Raw genomic sequence first — 15,242 nt, forward strand, 5'->3', positions numbered from 1 at the left:
AGTGTGCTAGTATGTCTCAAGCAAACAAGTAAATGAAAACAGGTCTTCTCTAATAAAAGAAGTCTTGACAGAGAAACTAAACAAAACAAAAAGTTTGGACACAGGTCTTCTAATCTAATGTGTTTTCCTTTTTTCTTTGTTTTCTACATTGCAAATTGAATTTCAAAGACATTAAATATATACAGGGACACACAGGGAATTATTTTGTAAATAAAAAGTGTTAAATAAACCAGAATCTGTTTTCTACTTTAGATTCTTCTAAGTAGCACATGTATCTTTGAGGACAGATCTGCACACTCTTGATATTTTCATGAGGAAGAGTCACCTGGAATAGTTTTCTCAGAGTCTTGAAGGAAGGAGTTTCTGGAGGTGCTGAACAATAGTTGCTGCTTTTCCTTCACACTGTGAAGCTCCAGCTCATCTCAAATCACCTCCAATCACTCAGTTCATCAGGTTTAGATCAGAGGATTGTGGAAGACTAACACTTTTTTTAAAGAAAGTGTTAGTCTAAAGAAATAAAGAAAACACTAAATGAGAAGGCGTGTCCAAACTTCTTACTGGTATGAAACTTTTGGGTAGCGTACCTCTCGTGAGAGATTGTTGACTGCTAGACAGGCCTCAATGACAATTTTCGATGCTTTGAGTTTTTAGAGGGGGCGCATCATTGTACTGAGAGAAGCAGGAGGGTTGTGTCAACAAACAGTCTGCGTTCCAGGTTAGCTATCAGCTAGCTACCATCTTTGTTTATTAGAGATGTTATGAATGAGAAACCTATACTGCTTCATAATGGAATCAAGTTCAACAATGATCGGTTCTGATTATGAAGGCTTTGTAGTGAACACTTTTCGGTACCACTTTATAAGAAGACTACCTTTATAAAGGGTTTATAAATGGTTCACAATTAGTTTATTAATGGTTACTAATTAGGTTGTAAATGCCTTAAAAATCATTAATAATCAGTTATAACACATACGTAGAAATGGCAACCATATATAGATGGCTGTGGGTTCACTATTTGGCAAACAACAGTTTCATTTAGTCATTGTTGCCCTTTCTACGTGTGTTATAACTGATTATTAATGATTTATAAGGCATTAACAACCTAATTAGTAACCATTAATAAACTTATTGTAAACCATTTTAAACCCTTTATAAAGGTAGTCTTATTTTAAAGTGGTACCCACTTTTCCTGCCTTTAGCGTGGAGCCATATTTTCTTAATTAGTGTGTAGTTTAATGACTGTCAAGGCATCGAACATGAACATAAATTAAACTAACAGGACAGTGTGTGATTGTGTGTTTCTTCACCTGTTGGGTAAATGCTGGAGATTAAACTAGCTCCTTTTAAAAGTGTATTTTTTGCTTCTACATCTCTAATCCACTTAAACATTTAACCATTATGTTCTATGTAAGTAGTTCTGACCTGATTTCTAGAACATAATGTTAAAATATAAGTTAGGAAGTTATTGTGTTATTTGTGTTGCATCACGATTTTGACCTTAAAATATTTTGCACCAGACACAAAAACCAGACAAAGCTAAATCCGATCTTTCCACCTCTAGATACAAAATACATAACAGCAGAACAATAAACACTGTTTTCTATCAGATTCCAGGTGAGAATCACACAGCTGCAGTTCCTCTACCCTCTCTAAAGCACACTTGGCTCTGTATCATCTGGATCTCTCCAGTGGAAACAGGTGTGCAGGAAGTGTTTTGCCCTATAGCACTGACTGAATTGTAGCCAGCTTTGGGGAATTGAGGTTGTTTCGTATGCTGTATAGCTGTTTTATTCCATTTTCACCTCCTGAATGTCTCCTGAACCTCCCACAGGCTGTTCCTGTTTATATGCCACTACCAAAAAAAACTTTTTCATTAAAAGCAAGATGATATGATTATTATATGATTACAGATTGATATAGTGTCATTTTAAGGGCATTTTGGTAGATTTGTATCAATCTGGTATACATCCAGTTTCCACTTTATTAGAAACACTCCTGCTACCTTATATGTCCACTTACTGGCCAATTTATTAGAAACACCTACTAACTTGTGCTTCCACTAACTGGCCACTTTATTAGAAACACTTTTAATATCTTGTGCTTCCTCTCACTGGCCACTTTATTAGAAACACCTTCTTACTTTCTTGTAGTCAGTTTATTAGAAACACCTAATATATTGTGCTATCACTAACTGGCCACTTTATTAGAAACATCTACTAACTTGTGCTTCCACTAACTGGCCAATTTATTAGAAACACTTTCTTAATATATTGTACTTCCACTCACTGGCCACTTTATTAGAAACGCCTACTATCTTGTAATCCACTTCCTGGCCACTTTATTAGAAACACCTTCTTACTTTCTTGTAGTCAGTTTATTAGAAACACCTACTAACTTGTGCTTCCACTCACTGGCCACTTTATTAGAAACACCTACTAACTTGTGCTTCCACTCACTGGCCACTTTATTAGAAACACCTACTAACTTGTGCTTCCACTCACTGGCCACTTTATTAGAAACACCTTCTTACTTGTGCTTCCACTAACTGGCCACTTTATTAGAAACACCTACTAACTTGTGCTTCCACTAACTTGCCACTTTATTAGAAACACCTATTAACTTGTGCTTCCACTAACTGGCCACTTTATTAGAAACACCTATTAACTTGTGCTTCCACTAACTGGCCACTTTATTAGAAACACCTACTAACTTGTGCTTCCACTCACTGGCCACTTTATTAGAAACACCTACTAACTTGTGCTTCCACTCACTGGCCACTTTATTAGAAACACCTACTAAATTTTGCTTCCACTCACTGGCCACTTTATTAGAAACACCTTCTTACTATCTCTAGGTCTAATTACTGGCCTCTTTATAAGAAACGCCTACTTTCTTGTAAACCACTTACTGGCCACTTTATTAGAAACACCTACTAACGTGTGCTTCCACTCACTGGCCACTTTATTAGAAACACCTTCTTACTATCTTGTAGTCAGTCTATTACTAACTTGTGCTTCCACTCACTGGCCACTTTAACAGAAACACCTTCTTACTTTCATGTACTTCCACTCACTGGCCATTTTAATAGGAACACCGTCTCGATAGTGCCTTCAATCATTGGCCACTTTATTAGAAACACCTACTAATTTGTGCTTCCACTCACTGGCCACTTTATTAGAAACACCTACTATTTTGTAATCCACTCACTGGCCACTTTATTAGAAACACCTTCTTACTATCTTGTAGTCAGTTTATTAGAAACACCTACTAGCTTGGGCTTCCACTCACTGGCTACTTTAATAGAAACACCTTCTTACTATCATGTACTTTCACTCACTGGCCATTTTAATAGAAACACCGCCTCGATAGTGCCTCAACCATTGGCCACTTTATTAGAAACACATTCTTACTATTTTGTGCTTCCACTCACTGGGCACTTTATTACAAACACCTATTTTGTGCTTGGGTCAAGATCAGCTCTATGGTCAGACACTGAACTCTGATGGAGGTGTAGAGAATGGGGAACACATATCATTCATCAACAGATGGGCTACAGGCTGGAACTGAACAACAGCAAGGTGAAGCTCTAAGCGAGGCCTTTCTGATAAAGTGAACAGGGAAGGTAGAGCCCTATTGCTTTTGTTCTTTTATGAAAAAAAGAAGGAAAGTAAACTTACTTGAGCTTAACAGTGCAGCAAAGGCATCGATAGCAGCCCTGCAACAGAAATAAAACAAATTATTTTAAATATAGAAGCTTAGAGGAACTAAAACAACAGAGTAGTTTCTTGGTACATCCAGTATCTCTCAGCCCCAGAAAATACGTGTTTAAGTCTTGTTTTTTTTTTTACTTTGTGTGGATTTTCTCTTTTGGTGTAAAATAAAACACTTCAGTTCCAGATTGAGGCCCTGTCCACACCAATATGGATATTTAAAAAAATATTTTTGGTTTGCATTTTTCAAAATAACTTCATCAACACAGAAATGCAAAACCTTTCAAAAACACCAATATTAACATTCCAGTCCAGTAGTGGGTTTAAATAACATCAAAACTAATTTTGAAGAAGAGAAATAATAAGCATACCACTGAATAAAACTGAATGCAGCACATTTTGGCACCTCTGCTGTGTTCTGTGAGAGTAAAATTATATCTCAAATCTAAACAGAAACAATCAAGGTGCTGTGTGTGTTTCAGGCTCATTCTGAACAAGCTAAACTAATGTAAAAACAGACACTGTGTGATGTCAGCATTGTCATAAAACTGCTTTTAGCCCGTGCACACAGCTTCAAAGTTTTCACCTACCTTGGTGTTTTAAAAAGTTTGTTTACCTAAAACACTGTTTTCATGTGGTCGGCAGGCCAAAATGCAGACAAAACCGCTTGTTTTAGTCCCGTTAGTGCCCGCTACTGACAAAAATCACTTGTTTTTATCCCACCACATACACATTTCTGCCGTTCCCACCCGCAGTGCAAATATGAATTGAATTAAATAATATAATGTAGTTATATATTTATTAAAACAGCAATATAGCTGTGGATAGCACTGTTTCATTTCTTACCACAGTCCAAACACATGCCGTTACATGAGTTGAAGATGCTGAAATTATCCAGAAAACTATAATAGCATGTTATTGTCTAAAATAATAAGCAGTAAGAGGACTCAGACAGAGGCTCTGAATCAGTTGCTGCACTGTTTGCATTGGTCATCCTCTAACTGTTTATGGACTATTCTTAGTACAGCAAAGATACTAAGGTGTTTAAAAACTCCAGCAGCACTGCTGTATCTGATTCCCCCTTACCAGCCAACACACACTAACATCTTATACACCATCACCATACCTATCAGTGCTAATCACTGCAGTGCTTATAATAAGAACTACAAAATGCTCCCATATACTCAGTAGAGTATATCATAATGTATGTATGTATGTATGTGTATGCATTTTTTTATCTTATAATTATTGATATCATTAATTACCAAAACTTATGCCTTCGAAAGACAGTTGTTTGTATAGTCTCAGTCAAACGTTTAGATACACTTTACATTAATAGCACTGTACATTAATACTGAGCCATCCAATCAGCAAAGGAAATCATAGAGAATTATTTAACGCACAAAAACGAATAAAACAAACAATAAGGAATATGTTATATATGTTAGATTCTTCAAATAGCTCCTCTTGTTTAGATGACAGATTTGCACATCTTGGCTGGGTTTTCTCAGTCAGCTTTATGAGGTAGAGTCACCTGGAATTCAGGCTTTCAGTTAACAGCTGTGCTGAACTTATCAAGAGTTACTAGTCAATTACTTAAAATTCTTGTCCTCCTAATTTAATTGAGAGCATCAGTTGTAAAGTTGTGAAGCGGTAGAGTTGGTATACAGTGAATAGCCTTATTTGGGTAATGTTCTAAAATATATTATAGCAAGCACTACTCAACTAAGTTAAGAAAAAAGTTATTTTAAGAAATAAAGGTCAGTCAATCCAAAAAATATAAAAAACACAAGGGCAGTCGCAAAGACCATCAAACATTATGATGAAACTGGCACTCATCAGGAACGCTCCAGAAAAGGATTGACAATGTAGAAAAAAAAACATTAAATGAGAAGGTGTGTCCAAACGTTTGACTGGTGCTGTAAGTGTATATGATGCACAAGTAACTAGGGCAGATAGGAGAGCAGATATTCCTTTCCTGCACAGAATCACTCTCTGTTTATACCTGTAAGAGGAGAGCTGTTGGCAGTGTGTGTGATCATGATCTGAACAGAAGTCCCTCCTGAGCTGTGTCGACCAGCAGAAATGCAGCATGTTGAGTTACAGGAACACAACCTGTCACGCTTCTGAGGTGAGAAACAGAGTGTGATTTCAAGCTCTGCTGACACTAACATGACACCTGAGTGTGTACACACAGTTAATTGGGTTCAGATAGGGACAGAGTGACTACAGTGTTCTACAGTTTATTAAAGTAAATACATGATGCTTGATATATGCACAATAGATAATATGCCCAAATTAAGAGAGCCCAACACAGACAAAAACATGCAATGTGCAATAAACCATTGTATATCCTGATATCAATGTGAACACAATAAATTAACATTGGGGTTCTTGCCTTGGCTGCACTGTTTTTTTCCCAGGTTAAAAAGTAGTTTGGTTTGTGTGTGTGTAATCAGTTTTATTTTGTATATTTTTCCCGAAAAATCTTTACATTTCATGTGCAAGCATTTTGTTATTTTGCACTAAAAAGATGAAAAATATATATTTTTTTATTTATTATATTATTATTTTAATGTATGATATGTTCCATGTTAGCATGGATGCCATGGTTCTGTTCTCTTTGTTCTATAGAACAAAAATTATAGAACAAAAGCAAAAAAAAATGTGATGTCAAATTTGTAGAAAACAGACTTATTTGATGGTCCGGCGTCCTTTCTCCAGACCATGGCTCAATCCCATTTCACCCCTTGGTACTACAACTTACCCCTACCCCTCTGTTTTGCACATGCACGCCAAGGGTTAGGGGTGCAGGAAAAAAACGTTTCGAGCTCGAATCTCGAATCTAACATTGAACGATTCAGAATCGATTCTCATTTTCAAAAAAATCGAAAAAAAAATCGATTTTTTGGGGGAAGCTACTGTTGCACTGAAATCCGCGGTACAGTTAAAAAGCTCTGTGCGTCAGTGCGCGACTGCAAACACTGTTAATTTAAGCTGCTAGTAAATAAACATGAGTGTTACTGACCAAAATAAACGCTTTTTAGGAGACAATTCCTGACAAAATCTGTTTTAATGATGTTAATAAACATCACTGTGAGAGCGCTAGTCGCAGTTTCACCGCAGCGAGGGACGAGGACGTGAATCACTTATCTAACCAGCCTGTACTGATTTCTGCCCCCAATAACCCTTTCAATAACCTCCAATAGACCTTTAATAGTCTTCAGGAGCCTTCGACAGTCTAACCTTGCAGCCGTGGTGTGTCCACAACTCCGTAGTAAACATCATGAGGTTAGCAGCACGCTAACTGACCTGTTTATAATGTAATCCGAGCAGTGACTCCGTGACGGCTGCTCTAAACTGCTGCTGTTAGCTGCTTGGGCTGAAAGATGAACTGTAGAGAGCTGTATTATCCGGTTAGTGGGGTTAAAACCTTTATTTCATACACGGATGAACTTTAAACTGTAAAAAACGCTTCAGACTGGCTGAGCTGAGCCCTGTAGCCCGTGGCTGGGCTGTAGCTCTGTGACTGGGTAAAGACAGCGGGGCTTGTGCTGCTGCTGCAGCTCCGACTAGTGGTTGGATGAGAAACTGCAGCTTCCTGTAAGCGAGCAGTTTCTCGAGAAGGGTATAGCTGCAGCCAGGAGCACCTCCAAAGGGGAGGAACATACCTCCAAACAGGCGGAGCCTACCTCCAAGTAGGATGGTGCTTGGTGTTACGCGGTATGATGTTTTTCACGAAGTTTTGTGCTTGTAAATAACCCCAAAGGTTAATTAATTAATCTATTTCGTTTATTAAATGTTTTTTTTTTTTTAATGCGTTTTTTTAAGAGTCTAAAAGCATGTTTTGGACATTGCAACCACATTTTATTTATTTAAAAGGTTTAAACATTTGCCATGCTGTGAATTTTTCAAATTACAAAAATTATTCATAGCCAATAATAATAAAAATACATACACACTACACGTATTTTACACGACATTTAAGAAATATAAATAATTATTAATAGTTGACTAATATATTTATCCATGAGCCTTTTAATCATGGAGGGCTTTTTTGTGGCATTCGGCAGAGAAATGGAGCTGTGTTGAGTGAGGTCTCCCTGCCTTACAATGTAGACTTTTATATAATATACTATAATATAATATAATGTGATAGTACATTCTATATAACATTAAATTTGATGTAATAGAATAATAGTAATAAAAATAATCACGTAAGACTTTTATTATGACATTCGCCGGAGCCATGGTGAGAGAGGTCTCGCGCACAAACGCGCTCTCAGTCTCGAGCCGTATACTGTTGGTGGACTTCCCACTTGGAGGTAAGCCCCTCCCCTTTGGAGTTGTGGACCTCCCATTTGGAGGTAAGCCTCTCCCCCTTGGAGGCGCTCCAGTCTGCAGCAATACATACTTGAGTTTCTCCGGCCATCCACACACAGCCCTGATTAACTGCTTAACCCTAAACTCCTGAAACATTTGAATTGAAAAATCATTCCAGAATCGAAAATCGTTTCTGAATGGAATCGTGACCCCAAAAATCGGAATCGAATCGAATCGAATCGCCAGACACTGAGAGATTCGCACCCCTATTAGGGGTGTCCTGATTCTTGTTAAGCTGGAGGGGGAAATATTTAGGTTTGTTAGTGCTTCATACAGAGATTTTTCAGATGCACACTTCAAACCGAGGGGGGGGTATGAATCACTGGTAAATTGGCAGAACCACAAGTGACCAAAAACACACACACATGTAAGTAATTTCCTTACATTTGTGATAATTAGCTAGCTAACTTTCCCGTTCCACCTTAAATAATGCAATAGATGGCAGGGCTGCAGCATTTAAGGCAAAAAATAAAATAAAATTAAATTAAATAAAAGGTAGTCAAAGCTCATTTCAGCTCCCCTTCACAGAGAAGTTAAGGAATGGAAAACAATAATACATTTTTGCACCCCCTGCCCCCTTTCTGAAGACATACAGGGGTTGAAAAGTGAAACTGAAACACCTGTCATGTTAGTGTGGGAGGTTTCATGGCTAAATTGGAGCAGCCTGGTGGCCAATCTTCAATAATTGCACATTACACCAGTAAGAGCAGAGTGTGAAGGTTCAATTAGCAGGGTAAGAGCACAGTTTTGCTCAAAATATTGTAATGGACAGAACATTATGGGTGACATACCAGAGTTCAAAAGAGGACAAATTGTTGGTGCACGTCTTGCTGGCGCATCTGTGACCAAGACAGCAAGTCTTTGTGATGTATCAAGAGCCACGGTATCCAGGGTAATGTCAGCATACCACCAAGAAGGACCAACCACATCCAACAGGATTAACTGTGGACGCTGTAAGAGGAAGCTGTCTGAAAGGGATGTTCGGATGCTAACCCGGATTGTATCCAAAAAAACATAAAACCACGGCTGAACAAATCACGGCAGAATTCAGTGTGCACCTCAACTCTCCTGTTTCCACCAGAACTGTCCGTTGGGACAATAAATTATTGTGGTTAAAAAACAATAATGTTTCAGTTTCATTGTGCAACCCCTGTACAATGCCCTTAAGTTAACTAGTTAAACAGCAGCTAGGTTATTGAATTTAGTGCTTCACTGCATTCACATCAGTCAGGCAGTGTCACCTACGCACCACCGCTAGTAGCCATGTTATTTATTTATTGTTATTAATGACGTATTGGGAGCCTGAAGGGTTGTCCCAATTCTAAGAGTGGAGGATTTCACCCCTTCCCCTTTTAACTCTGTTCCAAGGGGAAGGGGTACACTCCAAAGGAAGGGATAGGGGTAAGTGGTAGGGCCAAGGGGTGAAATGGGATTGGTCCAAAAGAGAGGCTAAACTGTGGTAAGCAAAAACTGCTTAGTTCAAATCTGCTGTTTGTTCAATGTGTGTGGCTAAACTGCTAATTAGGAGGGTCTAAACACACAGACAATGATGGTTATGAATTGAATGCAACATCAAACTGTATGAGCGCATCTTTAAATTCTGTGATGGCCAAGGAATGACTGCAGAAATGTACAGATTTGCTACAAGAGTAGATAAATCATGTAGTGTGCAACTGAAGTAGGTTAGTATTTTACTTTCTCTAAGGGTTTTCTTTTCCCCCTCGCCGTATAGAGGTCAGTGTAATTAGTATATATATATATATATATATATATATACTAAAAAAACGGGCCAAAGAGTCTAAAAGCGGAGAGAGTGCGCATTTCTAGTGCAGAAAAACGGGGCAAAAGAGTCTAAAAGCGGAGAGAGTGCGCATTTCTAGTGCAGAAAAACGGGCCAAAGAGTCTAAAAGCGGAGAGAGTGCGCATTTCTAGTGCAGAAAAACGGGGCAAAAGAGTCTAAAAGCGGAGAGAGTGCGCATTTCTAGTGCAGAAAAACGGGCCAAAGAGTCTAAAAGTGGAGAGAGTGCGCATTTCTAGCGCAGAAAAACGGGCCAAAGAGTCTAAAAGTTGCCGTAATTAAGGAGTTTAATATTAAAAGACATCATGAAATTAAACATCAATTTGAAAAATCTTTACACAACACAGTTTACACAACACTGTCAAAGATAAAGATAGTAAGTAAAGTAAAATGGTGTGTCAGTGAAGCAATCAGGAAAAAGTATTATTTAAAGTGGTATATTTCATTATTTGTTTTATTATAGAGTCTGTGGCCCGTGACTTCAAATATATTTCTCCTTCTGGCCCCCAACAAAAAAGTTTGGACACCCCTGATATAGAGCACATTTAAAAGGCATATAACTGGAGTTATATATAATGATAAAAAAAATGATGTCTGCAGTACTGAAACATTTAATATAGTTCTGTGTTGAGGACATAAGCACATATTTCAGTATAAAACAGATCAGACATTTATAAATTCAGTGATTTTTTTTTTATCACTTCAAGTGCATATTCTCCTCTATAAAGGAGAAAAAAAAAATCTGTCATGGCATCACTATTTCTCATTCGTTTAGTTCAGGTGTGTTCTTGTGAAGAAACGTGTTTCTGGAGAGCAGCCAGGTGAGTCAGCGATTTCCCACGACGAGAAAAAGTGTAATTTGTGACCCTGTGTTGCCGATCACTCATGTAGTGTAAAAGTCTCAACAACTGAAAGACTTGTGATAACAGTACAACCAGTCGTGTAGTGTGAACAGCACAACGACCGTCGACTCAAAAAGTTGTGTAGTGTGAACCTGGCGTAAACTGCTATAAGCTGAAAGGGTGGTGCCAAAATCTATCATGTTCTGTCTGTTATATTTTCTTTATCCTTGTTCTTTCACTACATTAAACTCTCTCTTTTTCTCTGTTCCTCCCTCTCTCTTTTCCTCTTTTCCTACCCTCTCTCTTTCTCTTTCTCCTCCCTATATTCTCTAGAGACTGGGGTAAAGAAAAGGACAGCGGATTCATCCTGCAGGGGAAATCAGCCAGGAGGAATAAACTCTAATTAGACTAACTAATCAGACTGGAGAGCTGAGTCTAACTGCACTAAACATCTCTCCCAAACAGACGGAGCTTTAAAATCTGCTCATGTAGCGTTTCCTCTGCTTTAGCCTTGAATTCTGCACCAAAATCACTTCAGCAGCATGGTGGTGAAAATACTTTTGTCTTCTGAAACAAACAATGATTATGAAAATTAACCCATATATTTACATCAGCACTTTTTTCTGGATGAAAAACGATGTAAACACTCCCAGTGTGTGAACTCGTGTTGGTCTTAAACAAACAGAAAACTCAAAGGTAAATTAGAAAGTCTGTCTGGATACTTACTGTCTGGAATTAAAGTATGAACTGCTGTTTTAATATGAGTGTGTATATACATGTCATAAGCTTGTTGGCAATGGATTATTTTGTGATGTCATATGATACAGACTTCTCCAATGTGTGTGTGCATTCTAGTGAAGCTTCACTGCAAGCGTGATGTTCACGTCACTTCACTAATTTACACCCACCTCAACATATGACATGCCACCTCCCAAACCACAATCTCCAGAATATTGATCACACCTGTTTCACTCACTATATAGACCCCTGCACTTCACACACTCCTGCCAAGTACTTGATCTAGTTCCGTCCGTCACTTACAAAGTGTTTCTCTTACCTGTGTTTTGTTTATTATGTGTATGACCCATTAGAAATCTTAACTATGATTTTTACATAGACTGTCTCGCTACCCTTTGTATGTTTGCTGCCTTATGCTTTTGTTTTTTTTGTTTTAGACCCTGGCTGTTGTTAACCACACTTTTGGATTGTCCCTTTCAAAAATCCTCTTTATCCCGAAAGTGTGTGCATGAATATGTGTAAAACTACATTTGCAGAGTTTGTATTTTTAAGAGATTTATTTTTCTGTATCAGGAATCATACGGTTATGAAAAAACTGGAAAAGTCATGGAATTTGAAAATAGCATTTTCCAGGCCTGGATAAGTTTTGGAAAAATAAAAATACACAGAAAGTTTTGGAAAATTCATGGAAATTTGGTCTAGAAATCTTTGTGTTTTCATTTATTAACATTGAAAATCTATTTTTTAGCTAACAAATACGTCAGCTCAGAGTTAATTCAGTTTAATTCAATTCAATTTAGCCCGACACAATGGAGGTCTCAGGATCTGACACACATTTTATTATTAGACATTGTGTCAACTTTTCTTTTAGATTCATTTTGGGCCTACTATTATTCATTTTGATGATATTTTTAGTTGATTTTTGGTTTTATTGTCCACGTCTGCACTGATGTTTTAAAAACCATATGGTCATGAAAATTTGCTTTGAAGGTATGAAAAAGTCTTTGCATTCGCTTTGTTTATTAACTGAGTAACTGCATTAATTTATGTTCTTAATTGTTTGTTTTGTATTGTTAATCTGATTAGCTTTTGTTGGTTACTGTATTTAATCTGATTAATTTGTTTGGTTAATCATGATTTATCTGATTAGTCTGTGTGGTTTACTGTGTTTTAGATCAAAATTAGATATTTTTTATTTTCTGTAATTCTTTAACATTATTTATCATGATACGAACACAGATCTTAGCTTAAACTGAAAATGTGTGTGTGTGTGTGTGTGTGATAGAGAGAGAGAGAGAGAGAGAGAGAGAGAGAGAGAGATACTTACTTGATTGTGTGTGTGTGTGTTGCAGTGGGTGGGGCTATCAGATCAAAAACAACATCAAGAGCTCGGTTCTGCCCCAGCAGGGTTGCTGTGGAAACTGCAAACACACACACACACACACACACACACACACACACACATACACACACACACACGTTTTCATTAATTAGCACAATTACTGTATATTGATGTACAGTGCTGTAGCTCTGGCAGGGTGTACGCTGGTGTGAGTCTCTGATTTCTCTGGTAGGGGTTTAAAGACTCTACCGACATACGAACTTGGCTGACGTGTACAAGATATACTGCTATTTATACACACATCATAAACCCTGACAGCAGGACTCATCACATTACAGAGCTGGGTAGATTTCCAGCTTTTATGATATTGTTCATAAAGTTTTTTTAGCTGATAAGATAAAATAATTTGCTACACTAAAAATAGCCTTTAGTCTACAGCACACACACACACACACACACACACACACACACACACATCACCATCGTCATCAAAATAAACATATCTGAAATGAAGCCAAACACAGTATATGAACAGAGAGTTCACATTTCTCGTTGCTATCTCTTTTTTTCCTCCTAAAAATAAATATAAACCTGTACAGATGCTGATAACACATCAAAGTCTCAACTGCAGCATGAATAAAGTCTGTAAACACCTTCCTGTCTGAATGTGAATTAGCTGACACACATATCCGGTATCGTGAAGAAACTGCTCATTCAGTACACTGTGTTACAGGTATCATCAGTTCATTTTTTTGCAGTATTGATGATATATTACCGTACCATTTTGTATAAGAAATTAGTTTATTGTTATCATTTGCATAAGCTTGTGTGGTCAACTGCAATTAATCGCTACCTCAACCTGTTCATATAATCACTAATTATCCCAACTAATCACAATTCATCACACTTCAATACATTGGCCTGTGCAGGTTTTTACGTTTTTTATTTTTATGCTATTTAGCTGATACTTTTATCCAGAGTGACTTAACCTTAAATAAGGTTATTTTTATTACAGAGGTGGGCCAATGTACTTGTCATGGAGTTGCCAGGAGAATGGACACAAGTGCAGGTAATAGAAAAATTTATGAATAAACTAAGAAACAAACAGGAAATACATAAACGACAGGGAAGGCTAACAAACGAGAAATAAACCAGGACAAAGAAACAATGAAACTGAGCGGAAGGGAAAAACCAAAAATAGCCCAGTTAATTGTCCTGTCTCCTCATAAATAATACAGCTGAGCTGAGCGAAATGATTCGGGGCTACTGGAAAAATTTTCGGGGCTAAAACACCCGAAGCCCAGGCCAGGCGACGCTCTTGGCTACAGGAAATACAGTCATGAGGGGAACACAGGGCTGGGGCAGAGAAACACACAGGGCCGCGTGCAGGGGAGCACAACAGTACTTTCCATCTTTTCAGAGGGTCTGGAAAGTGAGCCCATTCTGGATTAATATTATGGCCTAATCCTAGACTAACATAATACAGACACACTGACTAACTGTCTTCTGTACTTCTGGCTTCACTCTTTCACAGTTTCATATTTCAACAGTTGGACTTTAAGTCCTAATTCATTGCTGTGAGACTGAATTGAATACTGCAGGTGTTAATTAATAACTGTTTATCAGTATCATTATCACCTGTGTTACCTCTAAACATGAGCCTGACCCTCCCAGTGTGTGGAAGAGGGGCAATAAATTACAGATAAAGTTATCTGGTATTTTTTTATTATTTATTATAAATTAAATACAGTGGCAGTATACAAAAATACAAAATACCTCAATCCTGTAGATCATTGCAGACTTACCGGAGGAGCAGAAGACCCTGATGACCCACAGGCAGGCGGCAGCTCTTCTGGAGTTCTTTACATTATGCCGGAGCAATCTGAGTATTACCAAAACTGCATCCACCTTCTCTGCCTTCACACCAATCCTCCGATCTGAGAAACAGGAACACACACCACGTTAAGAGAAATACTACCATGTGCTTCCACTCACTGGTCACTTTTTTAGAAACACCTACCTTGCACTTCCACTTAGTGGCCACTTTATACATGCTTTGTGTATCCAGTCATTGGCCACTTTATAAGAAACACCTAATGCTTTGTGTATCCACTCACTGGCCACTTTATAAGAAACACCTACTGCTTTGTGTATCCACTCACTGGCCTCTTTATTAGAAACACCTACCTTATGCTTTTACAAATTGGCCACTTTATTAGAAACAACTATCTTATGCTTTCTTTCACTGGCCACTTTATTAGAAACAACTATCTTGGACTTCCACTCACTGACCACTTTATTAAAAACAACTACCTTATGCTTTCTTTCACTGGCCACTTTATTAGAAACACCTACCCTGTGCTTCCTGTCACTGACCACTTTATTAGAAACACCTACCCTGTGTGTCCACTTACTGTCCACTTTATTAG

General features: G+C 37.9%; 1 protein-coding gene across 2 annotated transcripts in view; it reads right to left on the reverse strand.

Annotated features, from left to right (window-relative positions):
* Positions 1-15,242, reverse strand: part of LOC111195774 (cytosolic carboxypeptidase 4) — a 367,388-nt gene that overhangs the window by 278,420 nt on the left and 73,726 nt on the right. For both annotated transcript variants that reach the window (XM_049483983.1, XM_049483982.1), the window contains 3 exons: positions 14,619-14,750; positions 12,799-12,892; positions 3,678-3,715 (listed from right to left, as the gene is read on the reverse strand). In XM_049483983.1, the coding sequence (XP_049339940.1) occupies positions 3,678-3,715; positions 12,799-12,892; positions 14,619-14,750 (264 nt within the window). The remainder of the gene's footprint in view (positions 1-3,677; positions 3,716-12,798; positions 12,893-14,618; positions 14,751-15,242) is intronic.

The sequence above is a fragment of the Astyanax mexicanus genome, chromosome 10, assembly GCF_023375975.1.
Source record: "Astyanax mexicanus isolate ESR-SI-001 chromosome 10, AstMex3_surface, whole genome shotgun sequence".
In the NCBI taxonomy this organism is placed as follows: Eukaryota; Metazoa; Chordata; class Actinopteri; order Characiformes; family Acestrorhamphidae; genus Astyanax; species Astyanax mexicanus.